Source organism: Ambystoma mexicanum, chromosome 4q (genome assembly GCF_040938575.1).
Source record: "Ambystoma mexicanum isolate Mex_15411 chromosome 4q, UKY_AmexF1_1, whole genome shotgun sequence".
Taxonomy (NCBI): domain Eukaryota; kingdom Metazoa; phylum Chordata; class Amphibia; order Caudata; family Ambystomatidae; genus Ambystoma; species Ambystoma mexicanum.
In genome coordinates, this window is record NC_090928.1 from 184,747,080 (window position 1) to 184,771,857 (window position 24,778).

The 24,778-nt window shown below is 42.5% G+C and overlaps 1 protein-coding gene across 3 annotated transcripts in view; it reads left to right on the forward strand.

The window, feature by feature from the left end:
- RPS6KA2 (ribosomal protein S6 kinase A2) overlaps window positions 1-24,778 on the forward strand; it is a 1,317,456-nt gene that overhangs the window by 375,469 nt on the left and 917,209 nt on the right. For all 3 annotated transcript variants that reach the window (XM_069607706.1, XM_069607704.1, XM_069607705.1), the window contains exon 3: window positions 3,039-3,120. In XM_069607706.1, coding sequence (XP_069463807.1) covers window positions 3,090-3,120 — 31 coding nt within the window. In that variant the 5' untranslated portion in view covers window positions 3,039-3,089. The remainder of the gene's footprint in view (window positions 1-3,038; window positions 3,121-24,778) is intronic.

Below are 24,778 nucleotides of genomic sequence, written 5' to 3' on the forward strand. Positions count from 1 at the left end.
GAATGAGGACAGGATTGGGGACCTTTCAACCACGTGCCAGCTCTTCCTGCAGTCCTCCCACATATCGACCTGGTGGTTCCAGAGACTCCTGGTCCTCCTGGCCTCTTGCGTGTTAGCTATACCTCTTGCACGACTGAAAATGAGGTGCACTCAGCTTGCTCTTGTGAGTTGCTGGTCCCAGGCTACGGATCCAGCCTGCAAGATGATTCAAATCCCATCCTGCATGATGGCGGATCTTCAATGGTGGTTGTCCACCAGCAACCTTTCAGTGGAGACCTCCTTCAAGGAGCCCTGCCCACAAGTAATGGTTACTACAGACTCCTCCCTTTCAGCATGGGGAGCGACACTGCGTCACCTCGAGGTGTACGATTTGTGGACGCTCCAAGATAGGTGGCCCATGTCAATTATCTGAAGCTCCTGGAAGTTTTTCTGGCACTCGAGGCTTTTCAACCCTCTATTACCAATAGTGTGGTTCAAATTTGCACTGACAATTCCATAGCGATGTTCTACATCAACAAACAGGGGGACAGCAAGTCTCCTCCTCTGGTGGACCTAGCTATCCAAATTTGGAATTGCGCTATCTAACACAAAGTCTGGCTTCAAGCAGTGCACATTCCAGGTCACATCATTGTGGCTGCAGGCTCCCTCAGCCAAAACTCTGCAACGAATTACGAGCGGGAGATCAACACCAATGTTCTCACCAAGATCTTCGAGCTTTGGGGTTCTCCAACGGTGGACCTCTTTGCAACCTCAACGAACAGGAAACTTCCTCTTTATGCTTCCAGGGACGGGCTCTGAGTGTCTTCCTTGGGGGACACTCTCGGGATCCCGTTGGACAACATGAAGGCTTACTTTTCCTCCTTTTCCACTGATTCATCGGTCGCTCTGGAAACTCAGGAGTACTTCCAACTGCACTCTCCTCTTCATAGCTCCTTGGTGGCCAGCCAGGTTCTGGTTTTTGGAACTGCAGCACCTGTCGGTGTGCACCCCGATGAGGTTGCCTCAGATTCCTGACCACCTTCTCCAAAGCGATCACCAGTTGTGGCACCCCGCCCCACAATCCTTCAGATTAGCGGCCTGGTACTTGAGTTCCAATCATTAGCTCAGTTCGAACTCTCCAAGGATAACATGCGTATAATTAAAGCGGCACATAAGCCCTCTACAAGAGCTCAACTCAGGAGCAAATGGCTCCGATTTTGTCATTGGTGTCTAGCTAAACAGCTTGATCCCAGACAGGCTTCTATTGACTGTGTCTTGTCTTTTGTAGCTGACCTTGCAGCCTCTGGCATCCATGTCTTATCATGCAGGACATACCTATCTAGCATTGCGGCTTATCTATCCACAGACAGTTGCTCTTTTTCACTGGAAAACCCAGTCATCAAGAGACATTTTGAAGGTTTTATTCATCTTTTTCCACTGGTTCAGGACCCTCGTCCCAAATGTGATCTGAATGTGGTCCTGACCGCCTTATGTCATAAACCTTTTGAACCTATGGCAACTACCGAGCTCAATTACCTTTCTTGGAAGGTGGCCTTTTTGATTGCTGTAACATCTACGAGACGAATAAGTGAGCTTCAAGCTCTCTCTGTAGAACATCCGTTCCTAACTTTCCACAAGGATAATGTTCTGCTCCACACTCACCCTTCTTTCCTTCTCAAATTTGTTTATGAATTCCATTTAAACCAGTCAATATCTTTACCAGTTTTCTTCCGAACTCGGTCTCCGATGCCCAGAGGGTTTTACACAACCTAGTCATCAGACGTGCTCTGAAGTTTTACCTCGACAGAACGAGCGAATTTAGAAGTTCTTCACAACTCTTTGTTATGGAAACCAGCCTCGAAAGTATCCATCTCTCGTTGGATAGCTTCATGTATTTCCGAGGCCTACAAAACTCAAGGCCTTCATCTCCCAAAGGGCATTCATCCACATCTGATCTGTGGCAAAGCGGCTGCTCTTGCCTTCCAAAAATATGTCACTTGGGAGTCCATAGCCAAGGCTTCTACTTGGGCTTCCCCCTTCGGCCTTTTGCAGACATTGTCTTGACCTGAGCTCCCGGGCTGATGCCAAATTTGGCCAGGAAGTTCTTAAGAATGTGTTCCAATACGGGAAATTTCCATCCACCCATTTTTCTTTGGTCAGTGCTTGACAATCTCCCACAATTATAGAGGAAGGGGGACGGGACGTACGTGTATGACAAAATTACTCACCGCAGTGAAAACCTTATTCCTAGTCCATAGTCCCCTTTCCTCCATAGGCCTGCCGTCCCCTCTATTAAGTATCCTCTATTGTTGCTAAATGGTCCTGGAAGCTGGAGATAGAAAAGTACTGAAGGGCGATGCTCAGTGGAGTGGGAGTGGGTGGAGCTCAGGAAGACGGGGCTTCAGTCACGTGCGGTGTCCCTGTGTAGAAATAAAAGAAGGACACAAAAGTTAATGTTTTGATGTTTGAAAAGTGCTGCAGTCCCGTCCCGATGGACGGAATATGCCACAAGTATAGAGGAAAGGGGACTATGCACTAGGGGTAAGGTAGTCACTATGGTGAATAATTTGGTCATTGTCATCCTTTCAGTGTAAGTCATACATGCATTGTTTCTTGAAAAACAAACTGCACTTTTTCGCCTGGTTTGCACTGTCCACCACCCACTTCCATATTTCAGAAAATTGAAAGCATCTTGTGGAAGAAGGATTTTGGCTTGCATTTCAATGAGTTGAAGTTTTATTTGGATTCCAGGAGTGAGCTACTGTGTTTTAATGTCTAGGTACACTTAAAATCTCATGTCCAAGCATTGATCACCTTCAACTGTGAATTGCTGCTCAAGCTACATGATAGAAAATTGAAGGCCTCTGTAGGATTCCTTTCCAACAGGCTGTGGGTATGTGGGGCTCAGCTGTAAATGGGATTGCAACGCATCGCACAACGTTCCATGAACTAAGGAGGTGTAGAGTTTCTCTTTGGCTGTGGTACTTTTGAAGACCTATGCAAAATTTGCCTTGTTCGAACACTATGATTCCTGACACTTTCCTATTGCTTTGTTGAAGGTATTTCTAGTGAGGAAGATCAAAGGGCTAGATGCCGGGCAGCTGTACGCCATGAAAGTTCTCAAAAAAGCCACTCTTAAAGGTAAGAACAAAAAATCCAATTTAAGCTTACAAAAGTTGTTTTCCAATAGAACATGCATTTGCCTTTTATCATTGGAAATTATTTCTGTCATTGATCTAACTGGGGTATCCAAACTTGAGTATTGTTGTGATCCGTGGCCTAAGCAAGTTTTATGCGAGTTTGGTTGATGTTGAAATAGGTTTAAAATTCATGGAAAAGATATACTTCATGAAATTGAGTGGATAAATAAATGTTCCAGAAATTGCATTAACTCAGCCATTCACGCAGAGAAGTGGCTCACTAAACCAAGCATGTGCACTTTGACACTGCTTTTTTACTGAGTTTAATTACAGTTTGCCACCTAGGCTACCTACCTCATAGATCTATTGTAAAGTTCCATGTGGACTATCGCACAATCTCTGAGTTTCAATTATTTTAATTATGTGAGATAGTTGAATTTTAGTTTTCAAATTTAAATTGTCTATCAATTTACTTATGTTATCATAGATCTCAAAAAGTGATATTTTTTTTATTTATTGTACGTGCCTTATGTGTCTTAATCCCATTAACATATGCCACCATAGTCTGTCAATTTAGTCAAAAGATCCCAGTTTACACAATACACATTGTTGGTTTCACAATCCATTTGATCTATTCATGAGTCTCTTTTACACAATAAACATATTTGGTATAGATATTGTTTTGATGGGTCCCTTTGCCAAAGCACCAAACCATTAACTATTCAATTTTTGTCAAGGAACTATGCTAACACATGTTTAAACCCCTATGTTCTTTTTCAAGGCTTTGTTATGGCAAATATAGTTGAGAAACAATTCTTTTCACATTACATGCTTCATAATTATAGTTTTTCTTTTATAACACGCTTAATACCAGAGGCCAGTCTCTAAGTGGGAACTCAGGATTTGAACCTGTGTTACTATGTGTTGTCTTGCTTCCGTTGTCCCCGAGCTATCCTCCCAGCCCATTTGTAGATTATTCAAAATACAATCTCAAAAGAATTATCGTTCCACTATAGTTGTTATAACCACGTACCATATTTTCGGATATGTGGTTATATCATCCTAATTGATAGAATATATCTTTACAGCTTCCATCCATTTTAGTATCCAGTTTCTTCAAGTTCTAAGCTATTGTAAAGCATTGTCTCCAATATAGGAATATTATTCAGTCAGTGACTTATTCACCTTTAATCGAGATATGTTTCATCCCTGCTGCATTCGGCTGCTTTGGCATTCTGCGTGGTTTCCCTGCATAGACCTACCTTCAATTCCTAAAACTGGCAGACCAGGACAACAGTGGTCATGCACGCGTCACCCATGAACTGGGAAGGCACTTCCGGTCAGGAAAGAGGAGGGTTTGGGGCAAAGCTGACACTGAGAACAGAAGAATGGTTGACGATTAGGGCACGGCTCATCAAGATTCCTTCTGGGTACAGTCATAGGATCAATAAAAAAATATCATTGTGGAGTTGAGGCCTGGGGAAAAAAAGGAAGCAAACATTCACAGCGCATGGGCTGATGTAATGCCATTTCTAACTTTAAGATGCTGACATGCCACTAAGTTTGCGGGAATTACACCTCTACTGAATTTGAAAGTAAGAATGAGGCACATGACGGCAAGTATGGAGGGATACAGAAGATGCACAAAAACAGGTTGGGAAGGGAGGCCTGATTTATGTGAACGGAGATACCGTATGCTGGGGTTTGGAGCAACATCAAGAAAGATGGAGGGAGGGGAATAGCACATCTACTCAATAAAATATGTACAGGATAAGGTAAATCAAAGCAGAGGGAGATGCTAGGAGACAATAGGCGTACAGAGTAGAGTCGGGTTAGAGGGAGGGCTGAGGAATGGCTTAAAGGGACCAAAGAGCGAGACAATAGAAGCATGTTGTGGAGAATGGTAACAGGAATGGAGTGGTAATCTCATCTTCAGGGACACTTTAAGTTAGTGTGCCTGAGCCCAGGTCTAAAATAAATGAGTGGATTCCCAAATCATTTTTGAAAGAGCCAGTGTGACTAAGGCAGAAGTGTGAGCATGTGTAAAGCAGTGTGACAGTGTTGGGAACATGTGCAAAACGTTGCGTGCTGTTTGATGTAATCTGCTTAAATGCCAGCCTACTGTGCTCTGGGATAAGCATGGGCAACCATTGTGCTCTCTAAGGAACATGTTCACTGCTGCTCAAGGCCATCCTGGTTTCATGCAAAGCTGCAGGCCTCTCAGCAGCCACTCTTAACGTCCTCATAGTATGGCTCCTCAAAAGTGCCTTTTAGCAGTGGTACACTGAGAAAAACTGTGCACCTAACACTTTGTTGTACAAAACCTGGACACAAATAAAACACAATCACTGGGTGATTTATGGAGGAAAGTTATACATTAATGTATTACGTCAGTTATCTCTCCACCAGTTTTGGCGTTTCTGTAACAAATACTTATTTTTCAAAGAATTCGGCTATATTGACATATTTTAAAAACTGACACACACCACTAGTGTGTTCATCCATTCCACTCAGTGAATATGTGTAATTCAAAACAAAACATAATTGTACCAGTTTTGGTGAAATCGCTTGTTCTTCTCATGCCCTGCCTTCTTCCGTTTGAAAACACCTTTAGACAGAAAAATCAAAATATGCAAACACTTAATACGAAGGGAAACCATATTCCAATCGCACATGATTTCAGTGTGCCATATCTACAGGCTGTTCTCAGTTATACCGCATTGGCAAATTCAAGTTTCACAAGACTCTGAGATAATATATAACAAGGGTATATCTAAGATCGTAACTCGTAATATATGAAAGCAATAACTCACTCCCCATTCTGCAAATCGCTCTCAAATGTGACTACCTCCATCAGTTTAGGATTATATATGAAGGCTGGCTGAAGTATATGTCACAAAAGATCCCTCTGTTATTAATCAAATCCACAGGATTCTTAAGAGCTGTGTTTCATTGGGCATGTTCTTTTCACTTGTAATGGTACAGGTTAAATATTGCAGACGGCGTAGATCTGGTTTCTACTACGTGTCATTTGTCTATAATTTGTAAAGGCACGAACAAGTTACAGTGAACGATCAATGTTAACGAGACAAGTCACGGGTGTGGGAAAATTCTCTGAAAACATGGCCGTCTTTGTTCTTTACTGAGACTTAGATGGCCTATGCAGTGGCTGGTAGTAACAGATGCTCCATTACAGTCCCCGAAAGTCGCTTATATACGAAGAAGCTTCCTTTCTAGCTTTTGTCGAGACACAGAAATATTGTTAGCATCTAAACTTTCCATATGCCTCTAATGATTGTTCCTTTTACATAGCAGGTCACAGTACCCCATCACTATACATGATTGTAAAGCAACACTCAGTAATCACAGAGACATAGGCGAAGGTGATATGACCCCACACGTGAAGGACGGTCAATTATGGGAAGGACATTTGCTTATAAAAGAGAGACAGAGCAGGCAAGGTATAGCACAAAAATTGCCCACCAGATATTTAATGGCAAACGTTTATACTCCTGTACCCAGACACATGCTCCCCTGAGTAAGGGCCTTAATCAGTTGAAGGACAAAAATATATTTACTTTATATGCATAATACTACCCGTGTATAAGAATTAAACTGATCGTAGACAGATAATCATGCCAAGGAGGATGTTAAAAAGTTTGTGACATGCTGTCTATATTTGTGGTTTGATGTATGCACATATTTGGAACAATGGATGTTATAAGATAGGCATTATGGACAGCAGGAGTTATAGGTCATGTGGCTAATGTTTTACATCCCAACAGAGCTACAGAGATTGGATACATGTCTTACAATAGGAACAAAAAATAATCGGAAGGGGCTCTCTCATGATTACATGATTATTGGGGACTTTGCTAGAAGTAAGGGCCTCAGATGGGCACCCACATCTCACACCCCGAGATAAGAGAATGACACACGATACTGACCCTCAATCCATCCTGTTGTAGACTGGTTTGGAAAGCTTGTGGGTCGCTAACGGCGATCACACAACCTTGGACACACTGATTAACTAGACAGAAGAGCAGACTTTAAGGTGTAAATACCAAGACATCTCAATCATACCTTTGCCTTTACAGAGTTTATAATGTGTTGTATCCATGATATGCCTTCGCGTGACAAGGTTCTCTTAAGGGCTTGGTTAAGCTCACTGAAGCCTTTACAAGCAGAGTTCATGCATGGCCAGTGAAATCGTTCTACACCTTTGTGCCCTGTTGAGGAAAGGACCACCACAAGCATTCCAAGCAAAGCTGCAGTGTTGCTATATGAATCACTGAACAGCCTTATTTATGCTTCACCATTGAGATAATTCCACACTCACTTACAGCAGTAATCAACAGTATCCCATAAGCATTTCTCAAAATGCTTCGGGCCAAGCATGCTGATATGTGCTGGCAAAGATGTGTCAACCAACATCCGTTTATCCACCTGGTACCGATGGTGGCATATGTGCCACTGCATTTTTCTGAACACGCATGCATGTACCGCAACTGCTGGTAACTCAGAAGTAAACCCGATATTGCACCGAATTACAGAGGCAATTTCTATTCAATCTGTGTTTGGAGATGCTGCTACCCCTCATAAGGACCTACTGCCTTTATCAATTTAACATGATTTGGGATAACCATCACTCACAATCTAACATGATTTTGAGTTATTTTCTGGTCTGGTTGTTTGCCCATATGCAGGCTGAATGAGTAAAGAAATATGCAACATGTGCATCGGCACTAAATAAGCAATGCAGAAAGTCTATTGGTAAAGAAATAAACAACACATCGAACTTGATCAACTATAAAGAATGAGTGAGTTAAGATATTTTTGATTCAAGCATTGAATGCTAAAAATAATGAAATTGTACACATAGGGCAAGTAAAAAGAGAAAACGATGGAATGTTGAGGTACAACAGTATAATTATATAGGAGTAAATAAGAGGGCTACTTTAGTGAGCTGCTCTGCCCTTGTCCCCAGAGCACTACACCGTTATGTGGCTATAGAACCTCACTAATCTTTTTATATTGCGCAATTGGATTGAGCTATGTATGCTTTGATTTAACCACAGCCCTCTTGCATCTGCAGATAGTGAGTGCAGCAACAGCTAGGACAGGTCAGTGGGCCCTTGTACATTCAACTGAGAACACCACACATGCCACCTGGGATTATATGTCCTCATGAAGGCTGCTTACTAATGGTGCAGATTACACCACGTGACTCTTACTGGTGAATATATGTTCCCATTTCAACAGTACTTCCCTGAGAAAATGTTTTAGCATATTGTTTTAAAACTTTCATATTCAGGAATATCTGACATATTAAAAATCGCAAGTGTTCTGATATAATCAAATTTTAAATCTACAATATTGTTCGGTGTATACGTGGAACCTAGTTAGAAAGTTTTACTTTCGTTGACCTGGCATTCTTTGGAGGTTTCCATTTTGTACCTACAGAACAGATTCTAAATGGTATGTTTTTTTAAAATTAAATTTTTTTCTCGTCATTTGCGCTGTTCATTTCACTATTTCAACCCATTCTTCAAAACACATTTATGGGGGAGAGCTCCTGCAGCCCCCTTTAAGACAAGTTGGAAAATATGTTGACCGTTCCAATTAAGGACATCACCAGCTGCCGCTGCCGCTGTTCTTGCATATCCAAAGGTGGAATAGAACAACTATTTCCTGTAAAAACAAAGATGCATCTTATGAGGCTGGACACATAAATATTGCTCTAACTTTTTTTGAACATTATGCTTGGAGATATTCTGAACATCAGTTTGTCCCATTCCTTAACTCCAGGTGTGTATCCCATAATTTATGATTGTAACTTAAAATGTAAAAACATGAACCAGCAGTAGTTAAAACACCAATGAAATGTATGTATATGTGTACATGTATGTATATATCTATAGTCACTGAAACACTTTGCTAAAGGGACATTATGATTAGGTTGCACTAATAAAAACCTATGAAATTCACTGAAAAAAAATTGTTAAAGGTACTTTATGGTTACACGTAAAACTGAAAAACCTCAGAAATGTGCCAGTTATGGTAAAATAAGCAACCATAAGGCGTGCCACCACCGTGCACTGCTAATACTAAAACTCAGGACATCAAAGATGACATCAGAAATGCAGAGAGCACTACAATGCATAGAATGGGCATGAGGGCTCAGATGACCAAGGTTCGGCAGTCCCAGTAGGGGGAGGAGATCCAGCAGCTTGTTGAGGAAAGTCGGAGGTGCAGTGCAGGGCAAGATGATGAAAGAACGCTGCATCATAGGCAGCACAGTGACGACCATCTCAAAGGGTGTTGTCTGAAACTGGGGTCCCTCGAATGCTGGCGTGACCTGGTGATCCCATAGAGGTAGCGGTATATTCTCTCCTTAGTAGAGTTATTGAGTGTATAGAGTGACAAATTGACTTTCAATATTTGGACAACTTCATGTTATAATATTGGGTTCATTTTTCAATATTGCGATTTAACAAACCCTTTAGGAACGATGGTTCCATTGCACGCCTGCCTAGTGATTGGCTGGAGTTATCATATCTTTACATATTTAGAATGTGGGTTTGAAATCATTACAGCTTCTCATTTATCCAGCTGTCACCCGTCGCCATGGCAAACGCACATGTGACTCATCTAATTAGGGAGAATTATTTTAAATGTTTTCTTACATTTTCACTATGCGTTATTCACGACCCTCCTCATCCTTTCTCTTCCAATATGTATCTATCAAACATGGGATGTTTCATCTCTGTACTGAACATAGTTTAATACTTGGGGAAACATTTTGATTTCCCCTATACTTCGATAAGGAGTGACGAACACCGCATGTGCTAGCAGTATCTGTGTAATGCTGGTAGGACAAGCAGACACAGTGAAGCCCCTTTTATCTCGTACTCCTTTATACGTACTTACCAAAAAAGGAATCATTGAATGTATTTTTAACTTCGTATTTTTCTCATTGTTCCTACATCACTGTAACAAAATCATCATGCTAACGGTGTATGTGCCAGGATAGTTTGAGTTTCAAGCACTTTGCAAGAAATAATAATTCAACAATTTCATGACAAAACCTACTCAAATAGCTTGATTTCAGACATCCTAAACCATTAACCTTACCAGGGCCCTTGTACCAGTAGCACAATTCCAGACTATGGCAGTTGAGTTTTGTTTCCTTCTTGGGAAAGAAAAGAAAACTCCTAGGTGAGGTGAAAGCCTTAATAATCTTATTAATTCATTTTGATGTTGTCAGGTTTAACACTGTTTGTCAGACTGATCAACAGGACTTCGGCCTAATGTGAGGGAAAATATATGGCACGGATTAACAGCTAATCATATAGCAAAGTGGCCATTCTAACTATACTCATTGTGGATTCCTGTGCCGGGAGTACTTAGTTCTACTGTACTTGTAAATTAGCAGTGTCCCACCAAATATAATGAAGATTTTGTTTGGTCTCTGCCTATTCGTCAACACAATACTCATTGTGCAGAATAGGCAATAATGCAATAGGACAAGTGGCTGGCATGCAGTGGTAACAGTGTATGCCCTCATTGTAAGACAAAAATAAATGAGCAACAGTCTTAATTCACAAAGCTAATCAGTTTTCAGAGTTAAGGCACAAGCTGTTTTGCTGTATATGAATGCGTAGAGCTAGGAGAGAAAAAGGTGTGAGGGGCGTTTTTATTTAATTTATTTAATTGTTTTTCTATAATGTGCTTAATACCTGAGTTTGGTTTCTCAGCACAGATCGGGATTTGAACCTGTGTTGCTCTGCATGGTCTTGCTTTCAAGACCAGCATGTTGCCCTTGTGCAATCCTCCGTTCACTCTGTTGGTTGTGGAGAATGTTGGAGTGGGCGTTGGATAGTGAGGAATAATTGAGGATGTGGGAAGAGGTGTTGGAGATATTTATGCAGAAATGATCAATACAGGGAATTATTTCCCTCCCCAAACAAAAGCGCCACACCAATATTCCTTTTATGTTCAATCTAATCCTGTCAGAGATTCAAATAGAACCATGCAGATCCCTCATCCCTGTGCCATAGATAAGCCAAAAATCTGGCCGATGTGTAGTGTTAAGGATTTCAATCAGGCAATACACCCGGCTCTCAGCCTAGCATGCAATGCGCAAATGAAATATTTATTTTATTGTGTCTATAGGTTCAGAATTCTAAGTGATATAACACTCATATCACACCCCTTCTCAAAATACCCCCAGGTCACAATGGATCAGGAATCAGGCTGGTTGGTAAGGGTAATATTTATTAATTTATTTAAAATTCAAATCAAACATATGTTTTTATATATATGGGGAAGCAATCACCAATGTGGTGACAATACAATCAGAAAGTAAGTAAGGCAGTTGAATTCACTTATAGCAACAAAGAATATAAAACACAGAGAAAAGAAGAGTTTTGACTTGTTGAAAAGATAGCCTTTAAGTTAAGATTTCCCCCTGCAAATTTCTCAACTCAGAAAGAAACAATTCTACACAGATGTAAGGAAGCAGCAATAAGGGACAGGGTATAGGGTTTAAATGCAATCTTCCCATTCCAAACAAGAGAGAAAAAGATTTTGGAAATTGTACACTTTTTAAAATGACACTCGAAATTGGCTTAGAAAAACAATGAAAAGTGTGCAAAAATCCTTAAATTGATATAAATTCCTATGGGAGCAACACTGAAAAGATCCTAACAAACATAAGCTATAATATGAGCGACAGTACACACTTTGAATCTTTATGGAAGTTTGGAAATACTTAGAATTAAAATGTACACGTGTAAAATGTTTGCAAAAATGCAAATTCTTGCCTAATTTTTACTAAATGTTTTTTAAGAAAAAATACAAATAAACTGTTTCAGGATGCAGCTAAAGGTCTTAGGGTTAAGTCAGAGTTGAAATGAAGTCTCTAGCTATTAAATTGAGGAAGTTATTCAAAGTTGAATGAGAGGTGTTTTTAGAAAAATCGGGCAGTGAAAACAGAAAACGACTCCGTTTGGACAAGAAAATATTTACTATAGTTTACTCTATGACTAGAGCATTCTGGCTAGAATACCAAGGAGGGACAAAGTAAGCTTTGGAGTTGATTAATGACTTAAACACCAAATCCTTAGTGTCCTCTCCTGGCAGAACCAGTCAGATCACTCGAAGTAGGATGTATGGGTTAAGATTTACACAAGGTGAAAATGACTAAAGAAATAGCGCTTCACAAGATAGATCAAATACAGGATGGATTATAGATTGGGATAGGAAAAGGCAAGATTTGCTATGGTTTACTATTATTCCTATTGTTACGTACAGTCCACTTTAAATTAAGATTTTGGACCGTCGAGGGTACTGGTCATCCGGATCGAGTTTACAGACAGCAGGGCACTTCTGGTGGGATAGGTCAGCTGGGCGGTTCTGGTCAATTGGACTGGCACCTCAGACTGGACTGGATTGAATTGGCCCTTCTGGTTACTGGACACTGTAGATCAGCGTGATGGCGCATTTCAGCAGGCCAGCATGAATGGTAGCAAGCCAGACTGGATCAGAATGATTTCCCTTAAGTTTTGGGATGGGTTCAGGATTTGGGCCTAGCTGAAAAAGAGTTCAGCAATGCTGAGACCTTGGCTTTGCAAAGAAATCTGGAATCAAGAACACGATGTAGAATTCAGGAACAGAGCGTCACGCGGAAATCAGGATGGAGTCAGGAATCAGTGTGTGTCTGTGTGTTGTGAAGTTCCCTTATTTATCCTGCCAAATGACATCACTAAGTTTATGGTTGGGGCAGACTTACAACCCACACCCACAAGGCTATGATTGGTCAAAGGCACAGTTTCCGCCTTGCTTTTTGCTGGTTGGATGGCAGAAAAGGATGTCATATTTTATGATGTGACTTGGGAACCTCCCATAGTTAGTAGGACCAAAATGTAACTTTCCCACAAATACATATCTATATAATTATGCCCTCTAAGAAAATTGCATACACAAATTACACATTTTGTGGGTCACATTTACATCCAACTCCCAAGTCGGTGGGACCTGGTCTTGTTTTTCTGGGGAATTTTGGCAATTTTAATCATAAAGGTTTGGCCTAACAATTCCTTATTCGTTACATATATGTGCAATCACCCCTAGTACATGGGTACTCAATATTAGATTAGCAGCATTAATAGTTTCTGCGCAATTAATCATTGTTCATAACTTCAGTTCCTTACACAGTAACAGATCCTACCAAGTCTTCAAATGGTAGCATACGTTCAGATTTATATGTATGTATGTTTCACTCATTTACTTATTTTTGCCGCCAAGTTAAATGTTTGAAGTTCAGTGGCAAATAAGCATTTTAAATCCAAAAATCGCATGTCAGTTTTTTTTCTTCCTTCCCAAGTGGGAGCAAATGGCCAGTCCTTTGAAATTCAATGAAAAGCTTCTCCCAGCATCCCGCCCCTCCCCTGGAAGGATGAGTGTCCAATCCTTCTATTGTCTTTGCCTGGGTCCCAGATGAATGTCTAATGAGGTCCTTTGTTATGAGTATGAGAGGGTTTAAACAATAAGTCCTTTCCTGCCAGCAGTGAAGTGTCAATCTTATCCAGGCTAAGGACTGACAAGCAGAATTGTTTTTTTTTAATAGTTAATTAACTCAAAACTGGGTTACCTTAAGTTTCACCTAAATCTTTAATTTAAACATATAAAACGAACACAGTTTATATGTGGATTTTTACATTAGCAATCCTTTGACATTTCTTAAAGAATTAAGCCTTAAAACAAAAACATGCTTTCACAACCAGCGATTTTTCACTTTCTTCATGGAAAAGCACATTACACTGAGTTCTTTTAAATTTGCTTTTCCTATGCAGCACATACATTTTACTCAGCACCAGTTCTTCCCTTGAGTGCTGGGATTTGTTTCCAGTCTGGATACATGTATCCTGGCTTTGTTTGGAGTTTCTCTCTGCACAGCTGATTCTTGTTACTTGTTGCAATTTTAGCCACATTTTTCCCATGAAATGAAAACAAAGGTTCCTGGGCTGCTTTTTCCTTAGATAGATTTATAGAGCTGTCAGTCAATGAGGTCCGGTTCCTCTGGGCATTGAGGTACCCTTTTAATCTCAATGATTCAATGGAAATAAATGGATCTAGCACCAAAAACAGCACTTTTTCAGGTTGCAAAGCTAACATTTTAAAAGGTATTTTCAGTTTTCAGCATAGTTCTGCTGTTTTGCTCAATGTTGAATGTGGCAGAGCCCACTGGCATGCTCCTGCGATGAGAACTCTGTTTTTCACACCCCCCCCTTGACTGTGTGTGGCAGTGTGTACATCTTTTTTTTCTCTATTTGTGACCCAAACGCAGTTTTGAAGATTTTGGCACACACAGGAGTCAGTGCATTCATTTGGGCTATTTTTTTTACCATTTGTAAAGTGATGCAGTGGGGCACATCGGAATGGGTCAAAATATCCCACAGTAGATAGAATACACATTTATTAATGAATAGGAAAATTAATATTTGAATAAATCACAAGACACGTCACTTTCTCCGTTTCACAAAATAAAAGCTTCAATACCAAGAACTCACTTTTTGGGCACAGACATCAAGAAAAGATCTGAAATTGCAACACATGTGCGTTTTCACTTTTAGGGTCTCATGTAAATAAAACACAGGTCACATAAACAGTTCAAACCTTCTATCACACACAAAATCCCTTAATGTCAAAATGATGCAGCACCTTAGAACATGACAAGATCATATGCTTGGCACTCTACTTTATATGAAGTTTAATTTAAATAATTTAAATAATATGCAACACTTTTCTATTTGCAAATACAATTTCACACACGCAGCACTCTGTATTTTTTATCTCTCTGCTCACTAAGCAATGCTAGCAGTGTTGGAGCACAACAGACTTTTATACAAAACACTTTTTATACATTGAACCCTTCTTCCTTCACCCCAATACCATGCAGAATCTCTCTTCGATCAGGAGTCACTTTCTCACTCTCTGCAGAGAGTGTGTTTTTCAAATCAGGGAGTTCACTCTAATTTGGCAAGACGCCTTTCTGCCCCAGCAAAGAAACACAGATATTAAGTTACCATTCAGCACCCCTCTGCTTTCAGGCAGGGTCTGAAAATGGTGAACAGTTTGGAATTTCACTTTGACAAGTACACCCCTTCCCTTTTAAGAAATGTTGGGGTACCCAGTACCCAATTACTTTTAACAGACTATATTTGCATTCACACTGGCAGCAATGTTGTTGATTTAGAACTTCAACAACTTCCCCCTATGTTAGTGGGCTATGAGGAGTTAATTACATTATTATTTAGTAAACATACTGACGATCTACTTAACCCTTTAAATGCCAGCGACGAGCCGGTTCGTCGGTAAAAACCGCTCCAGGTTGCCACCGATGAGCCGGCTCGTCGGTGGCACTTAAGGGGTTAATGAGGGGGGAAATGCTGGCGGGTTTGGGTGGTGAATACCGCGATTTTAAAAAAAAACCATTGGCACTGGGGGGAACCTCAATGGCACTTAAGAGGTTAATCTACTAAACCAATCAGTAAGGGAAGATATAAATCAAACAGATCCCCTCAAGACTTGATTTGGTTGGGCAGGTTACTTATGAAAATATCTCTGGCCGTTGTGCCCAGAAAAAGGACAGGTATCTGGTCAAATGGCCTCTCCAGGTTCAGTAAGAGATGCGTCCAGCATCAATCCCCTTTGATTTGTCTATCCTGGTGTAGGTCCCATTTAGCCTTTAGTCTTTCCCTAGTTTCCTCGAGCAATTTGGTCAGCAGTTCCACTCAGATGATATGAGACTGCTCTTCCCCAATTATCATTGTGTGTCACCTGATGAAGTGAAGTTTACACCCCAAATTATTAAAATTGTGAGATGTCAGCTTATTGACTCTTGATTTGGTCTGTACTTATATTGTGACTCCCATTGCAATGATTGGTTCCTGGAGTTAAAAGGTATCATCGCTGTGAATTTTAAGACTCCACCCACCTGGGATACCCTTTTCACATATTTCAGTTTTGCACCTAAAAACTACAATGTGGGGGAAAACGTTATTTCTAAATAAGCCTAACAATGTTCATATATTTGTTTCGGCCTCATTATGCCGGACTTAATGCCTCTCGTTTTGGCATGATGTTGCAGGTTTGCATGACAGATTTCTTTGATTAATTAAAAAATTATAAAAGTCAGACACAATATTTTACATACAGTTAAATATTTCACTAAGCTACTATCTCCCACAACCTCTGCTTCATGACATGTTCTGGTGCGTCATAATCACATTTCAAGTTGTGACTCTTGTTACCAAGGTTGAATTGTTATGTGAGTTGCATCAACTGATATGCCTTTTACTAAGCTTTAGGGTGCTATTTGTCCCATTTCTGTGTGATATATATTTCCATAGAAAATCAACAAAATCTGATAATATATGTATAAGCTTATGGCACTCTTAATTTTGCATGATTTGAACTTGTACTAACATCATATTTCTATTCTTTAAGAAACCTCAGCCTGATCTCCTTTGTTGACGTTGCCTTGGGGAAAGGGACCACGAATTTGGGTTTCAATACCAAGTATTTGAGAGAGGTTAACCCAGTGCTTTAAGTGGGATTGGAAATCGAGGGGGGGCTCTAGTTAGGGGGTGTAGCCTAAGGACATGCCTCCTAGCGAGAGCCCCCCTCGATTAAGGGCGGGAGGCGGCTGGTAAAAGAGGTGGAGCTCAGCCACACTGCCATCATTACCTTTGATGCACCCAGACCCTTCTTTTAAACAAAAAAAAGGGCTGGGCGCACAAAAAGGTGTGTTACCAGTGTGCTCCAGCTCGCACACAGCAGACGGTCCTTTCATTCAAGGAGCCGACTTTAACCACAGGCTCCTTGAATGAAAGGCCTGCCTGCTGCTGGTGTCTATGTACTTGAAACAGTTGGAGGGCTGGAGGGCCCAGCCTCTCCTTTTGTTCCGAGTAACTAGTCATCACCCAGCATTCATGCTGGGTGATGACTAAACTAATTACGAAAAAAACTAAAGGAGAGCTGAGCAGTCCAGGCCTCCTCCTGTTTCGAGAACACAGACATCAGACAGCCCGCACTGCAAGGTTACATCTGCTGCTAGCACTGCCTTTTCTTTTTTCTAAACCAAAGTGCTGACACCTGCATGCAGCTCGTGTAACAGTGCAGCCTCTTAAATTGGCTTCCTGAGGTGTTGGCTGGCTGGAGCTATTCAGGGGTGGGCCCTGGCAGGGCCCTGGCTCAGGAGCCCTTTTTGGAGACTGCAGGGGCCTGGCCCCAGCTGGCCCCGGCCCACTTAAAGCCCTGGGTTAACCAATTAAGGGCTGCCTCTATACAGTTGTTTAGCACCTCACTCCAAAGATTCCTTCCTGGCAATTGCTGTCACTTCAAAGACATTGAATTTCTGATAGAGAGCTGAGCAGAGCTTCACCCCTGCATCTGATGGGGGAGGAAAGTAATTCCGGCCTGGGCTTTGAATCTCCTGTGAAAATCTCCTGGATTTCCTCTCACTTTCTTGCCCTAAATACTGATAAAACTGAAGTCCTATTCTTCCCTGCTAACACTCTTTACCCCCCTCCCCACCTCCTTCCATCCTCTTTCCTCCTTCTCAGCTCCCCATTTCTCCTCATGCCTGCAATCTTGGCCTACACATTGACTCTAACCTTTCCCTTTCTCACCACATCTCTCTCACCTCCCGGTCCTGCCGCTTCACCTCTATAACATCCGCAAAATCCAACCCTTCCTAACCTTCCATGCTGCTAAACTTCTAATTTCCTCCCTCATCTTCTCTAGAGTCTTCTACTGCTCCGCTCTCTTTTTCGGTCTCCCCTCTTCACATCTAACCCCCCCTCAAATCCATCTACCACATTGCCATCTGTTCTCTCTGCTATCTCTCTCTTCATGATTCCATCTCCTCTTCTCTCACCTCTCTGGGCTGGCTCTCCTTTCACTCCCAACTCAAATTCAACTTCCTCTGTCTCGTTTTCAAATCCCTCTATGATCTTGTTCCACCATACCTATCCTGCCTCCTCACTTTCTACTCTCCTTCTCGTCCACTTCGCTCTGCCGATCTTTTCCTACTCACTGCTCCTCATCCACCCTGCGCTCCATCCCGTTTTCGCTCCTTCCAACTTCTTGCGTCTTTCCACTGGAACCGTCTCCCTCTCCCTATCCACTCCATCACCTCCTACTCCTCCTTCCGCACTTCTCTAGAATCTTACCTCCTCCAATCACATCCTAACACTTCCTTACTGTTTTCTCTCACTACTGTTCTATACTACACATGTTAAACCATATTGCTCATGTAAATTGCTCCATATACTGTTCTCAGTTACTTGATTCATGTTTTGTTAAGCAATGCTTGTTATGTATTCTCTGTTGTCTTATGTAAAGCGCTTTAGCTTAAAGCGCTATATAAAATTTAATAAATACTAAATACTAAAATGTCTTTTTGGGCTGAACACAGCATTTCTTCATGCACAGAAAACTGGTGTTTTAAATGTTACAATTTCTTCACACAAAAGGCCTTTTATATAATGTAATTTTAATCAATGTTCATCTTTACATCCTGAAATATATTCACATTACTCTGGCAATGGAGAGTAATTGTCCATGTGGTCATTGTTCTAACCTGCAAAATTCACACACTTCCATGTAACCGTTTTTGTTTTTGCTAAAATACACTTTAGGCTTCAGTCACATGTAATGGAAAATATGCCTCTGGTTTTGGGCCTTATCATTCAGCATAGTGTCCATTTAATTGTGTTTACACTCTTTCTTGCTCTGTAACAGCATGTTGATATGTTGCAGTTGAGAATGAAACAAGTCCTCTCTGTGTGTTTTCAAATTCCAGGAAAGCTTGACTTTTTAGGCCCCAGTCAGCCAAACACAGTTTCCATTTGCCTTGAGACTACATTTGAACCCCACAGAGGCTAGGGAAGTGTGCAATATTGGTGACTAGAGACAGCCACAAGCCCTGTCCACATGCTGGAGCCTCCAAATTACCACTCGGGTACTGGCACAAGTGTATATAGGGCCACTAATCCTCTCATGATCCCCAAAGTAAGTGAGCACTTTTAGTATAATATGACAAGTTTAAACCAGTTTATTTTATTTTATTTTATTGGACATTTGTATGGCAACTATACACAGGTGTTTCCAGGCGCCAGTTAAGGCTGGAACTAGAACACCAACATTTCGAGGCTAAATCTGTATTTTCTTTTTGAACATAGATGCTCACAGAAAATCAGGAAATTCTTGAACTATTGACACATAGCACATTGGAGACCATGAGAGGAACTGTGGCGCCCTTTATGCTTATGCCAATACCAGAGTCGTTATTTGAAGCTTCATAGTCCATCATGAATTCACGCATCTCTGTCCCAGTTCCTCATTGTAACATGCATGCTAGTCCCTCAAAGCCTTGTACATCCTTGTCTCATTACTGTGTACATCATCCTCTAATTACTGCATGCATCCTCATTCTGGTCCCTCATTGCCGCACCCACCCTTATCCCAGGCCCTCAATACTATCTCATCCTTGTCCTAGTCACTTATTACGATGTGCATCCTTGACAAGTTACCTTGTGCATATTTATTCTGGTCCTTCATTACTTTGAGTAACCTTGTCCTGGTCCCTAATTTCCACACACATCTTCATCCAGGTGCCTTATTACGATGAGCATCCTCATTCCAGTCCCCATTACCGCACGTGTCCTCATCCCACCCTGTTATTGCCATTCACATACTCATTCTGATACCTCATTACAACATGCTGATTTATCCTGATCCTTCATTTCAGTGCACATTCATATTCCTGTCCCTCCTTACTGTGTTGCATCATCATACTTCGTTACTATATGCATCTTAATTTCAGTTTCTGATTACCATACACATCCTCATCCCGGTTTCTCATTACAATGTTCATCTTTGTCCAAGTCTACATTACTGAGTGCTTCCACATCCCAGCCTCTCATTACTGTATGCATCCTCATACAGCCTCTCAATACCATGGGCATCCTTGTACCAATGGCTCATTACCATGTGCATTCTCCTCCCATTCCCTCATTGCCACCCACATCCTTATGCCTGCCCTTCATTGCCTGACACATCCTTGTTCCGGGGCCCTCATTATTGGGCACATTCTTGTCCTGGTCCCCCATTTTCCCTACACATCTACATCATGGTCCCTCATTACCAATCGCATTCTCTTCCCAGTCCCTCATTGCCACTCACATCCTCCACTTGGTCCCTCATTAATGCATGCATCCGATTCCCTCTTTACCATGTGCAACCACATCCAGGTCCATTATTACAGCATGGATTCTCACCCAGCCCCGCATTACCACATGCATTCTTGTTCCTGTTGCTCATTACCCAATGCATCCTCATGCGGTCTTTTATTACTGCCCAAATCCTTGTCTTTGTCCTTTATTACTCGATGCAGCCTCATTCCGGTCCCACATTACCCCAGACATTATAATTGTGGTCCCTCGTTACCTTAGGTATCCTCATCCCAGCTCATCATTACCAAGTCCTTCCTCTTGTCCCTCATTGCCATGTGCATCCCCATCCCTCATTACTCAAAGCATCCTCGTCTCTGTCTCTCATTATTGTGCCCATTCTCATCCCTGTAACTCATTATCTCTGTTCCTCATTACGATGTATATCATTGTCCCTGTCCCTTATTATGGCATGCATCCCTGTTCATGACCCTCACTACTGTGAGCAGCCTTGGCCCATTCACTCATTACGCCTTGCAGCCTCTTTTTGGTCCCTCCTTACTTTGTGCATCTGTTACATCTAGACAGGGATGGCGGGTTTGGAACCCCTGGCGCTTTGGTCTGCCATAACGTTCCCATCACGTTCTTCACTTTTACCTGTATCGCTCTAGTCGTTGCACGTACACGTAACCAGAGTATTTATTCCCCCGCTTCCGGCTTGCAAGCGTGTTGCAACGTTTCCGGTTTCTCCTGTGGTGTTGCTTTCGCTCTCGCTCGCTTCTGTGATCTGCTCCCTCACCTACCTTGTACCTTCCTCTGTTTTTCCCCCATTAGCCTATCCTTCTCTTGCTCCTTCTGCCGCCTTCAGTTCTCCTCTTCCGTTACCTTTCCTCCCTCTTTTCTTCTTCTTTTCCCCCCTTCCCTGATTTCTCCCTTCCCAGCCGGTATCTCGTTATCGGCTCTGCTCCGTGCTACCTTGCCTTCCGTTCATTGTGTACCAGGACCCGGTCTGCTCTACGGATTGCCTTTGCCTAACCCTTGCATCCACGATTACCGTTGTGTACTGAACTCTGCCTGTTTGCCGGACTGCCTCTGCCTAGCCCTGGGTGCATCCTGTTTGCTACACCTTCATTGCTTGTTTGTACCTTCGTTAGCACCACCCTTCAGTGGCACTCTCATTCCTGAAACCTCCATCCACACCAGACGCCAGCTACTCGAGTTTGCACCTCATTCCCTTGAATTTGACCTCTTCAGGGTTTTTTGTGCCTTTGGCTTTTTCCCCGTTCTTGGTGACTCCGGAAGGGTTCCCCCCGTTACACCTTTATATGGTGGCATGGTGGCATCCTTCCGGGTACGTCCATATCTTCACAAAAAAAGGAGAGACCTTCATACTCCAAGAAAGGGAAATCCAAGAAGAAGGTAGAAGGTGAGGAGTCGGGGGAGGGGGGTGAACCCGAATTGTCCAGCGAAGAAGAAGCTAATACAGACAACCGTGATAGTTTGCAACGCCCACAAATACCTGAGATGGCTACGCCCCAGCAGGTTCAGGAATTGGTAGCTGCTGTCCAAAGCCTGAACCTGGAAGTACAGAATCTCAAGGCCGCTAACAGAACTTTACAACAGCGAATGACAGAAAGAGAACGTCCCTCTACAGACTTACCACCACTTCCCTTGGTTTCGGGCAAGTTTGACGGCTCGCCCAAAAGAGTGAAATAATTTCTAGACGCCTGCAACCTCCACTTTTCGTTCCATCCTCAAACTTTTGCTTCTGACCATGCCAAGGTGGGGTTCATGATAACCCACATGACGGGTAATGCTCTGGCTTGGGCTACCCCTCTGGTCAACCAACCTGATCGTGTGTTGCACGATTACAGCGCATTTAAGGCCTTGCTACAGGAGACTTTCCTACGCACAGAAAGCATGTTCCTCGCATCAGAGGACCTGTTGGACATCTGACAAGGAAATTCCGACCTGTTGACCTACATCACTACCTTCAAACAAATCACAGCAGAATCAGGTTGGCAGGAACAGGCTCAATATGCCATTTTTTGACGAGGTTTAAGAGAGGATCTTAAAGATGAATTGGCACGGATCGCTCAACCAGCCTCCTTCACCGATCTCATCACTGCAACCCTCCGGATCGACTTCAGGCTGTCGGAACGTTCTACGGACCCCCTCCTCTTGACACACCTTCACTAGCTCCTTCGCCTCTTCAACGTGAAAGCAAAGAGGAACCTATGCAAATTGGAAGTGCCAGAGCCCCACTCACCCCGGAGTAATGGAAGAGACGAAGGGAAGGTTGCCTATGCATGTACTGTGGGGCGTCAACCCATTTGTTGCGTGACTGCCCAGAAGTTACACCAAGAAGGTCGGGAAACGATCGCCCTCGGTAAGTGTTAGGACTCACTTCCGAGGGGCTATCCCAAGTCCTTATACCACTCTCTGTGTCCTCCTCGAGAATCCCAGAAGATTCCCGCCTTATGGTCCTTACTGTAACATTAAGACTGGGGAACACTGAAGTAACCTCCCATGCCTTACTGAACTGCGGAGCTGCCGGCAACTTTATTGATACCCTATGGGCAGAACAAATGGGTATTTCTCGAGTGGCTAAACCTGAAGACCAGAAAGTAGAAGGCGTAGATGGAGAACCTCTAAGTTCTGGAATGATCACCCATTCTACAGAGGAACTCACACTCAATGTACAGCAACATACGGAGAGGATCTCATTCGACATCATTCGTGCTGCCCACTTTCCCCTCATCTTGGGGATAGGTTGACTGTGAAAACACAATCCTTCTATTGACTGGTCAAGAAATCTATTAAGTTTCCAATCTGTTTTTTGTAAGGCAGAGTGTCTACCTGAACCAAGATTCGAGACTGTCCAGACCTCCTGTAGTATTGAACCCACAACCATTCACTGTCTTCCGCATCATCTTCAGGAATTCACAGAAGTAGTGACAGAGAAGGATCCGATAGAGCTTCCTCCGCACAGACCTGAAGATTGCTGTATCGAACTCACTCCCGGAGCTCTGGTGCCCTTCCGTCGGATGTTCCCTTTGACTTTGGAAGAAAGACGATACCTCAGAGAGTATCTGGACAGTAACTTGGCCAATGGATTGATCAGGCCCTCGAAAATACCTGCTTGGGCCTCCTTGTTTTTTATCCCTAAGAAAGATACACGAGAATTGAGACCTTGCATCGCTTATAGGGGATTGACTAAAGTAACTAATAAAGATCGTTACCCGATGCCTCTGATAGCCGAAATCATACACGCTGTTCAGGGGGCCACTATTTTCACTAAACTCGATTTACGGAATGCCTACCACTTGCTACGTATACAGAAAGGAGACGAATGAAAGACAACTTTCCGGACACCGTTTGGGCTTTATGAATACCAGGTGATGCCCTTTGGGTTGGTAAATGCCCCTTTGATCTTCCAGCGATTCATGGACCGTCTCTTTTCCGACTTACTGTGTCAGACCACCATCGTGTATCTAGATGACATCTTGGTATATTCCAACACCGCTGAAGAAAACAAAGAGCACATCAAGGAGGTTTTCCGGAGGTTAAAAGAGAACCATCTCTCGGTCAAGCTGAGTAAATGTGTGTTTTCCGTCTCTTCCATACCATATCTGGGTTTCATTATTTCCTACCAAGGCGTTGCCATGGACCCCAGTAAAGTAAATGCCATTCTAGAGTGGCCTTCTCCCAAATCTATCAAGGACATACAGAGGTTTCTGGGTTTGGCAAACTTCTATCGGACGTTCATTTCTAATTTTTCTCAAAGGATTGTACCCATTACCACCCTGCTTAAGAAATCTTCCGCCCCGTTTCAATGGTCTACAGAAGCTGAAGACAGTTTTCGCAGTCTCAAGGAAGCCTTTTGTACCGTCCCCATCCTTCGCCATCCCGATCAAAGCCAACCATTCATTGTCGAGACTGATGCCTCCGCGTCCGCTATAGGGGCAGTCCTATTGCAAGAACATCAAGGAGTGGAACACCCTATTTCGTATCATTCTAAGACACTCAATGCTAGTCAAAAGAACTATTCAGTTATAGAACGCGACCTCTTAGCAATGAAGTCTGCCTGTTTGGAGTGGCAACATTTATTACAGGGTGGTAAACATCCTTTCACAATCCGTACAGATCACAAAAACCTGCAAGTACTGAGACAGTTTGAGTGTTACAACACGCAACAAGCGCGTTGCGCACACTTTTTTGCTCAGTTTGATTTCGACATCACCTACATACCCGGACATCTCAATCCGGTGGCTGACTCCCTTTCCCGTCGAGGGGATTACCTATCAGAATCGGATACTTCTCGGGAACTGATGTTTCCCGCTACCAAGCGAGTCGGTGTGGTATCCTCATTCTTGGAACAGGTGAGAGAGGCCTCTGGAGGCCAATTCGAAGTGGATA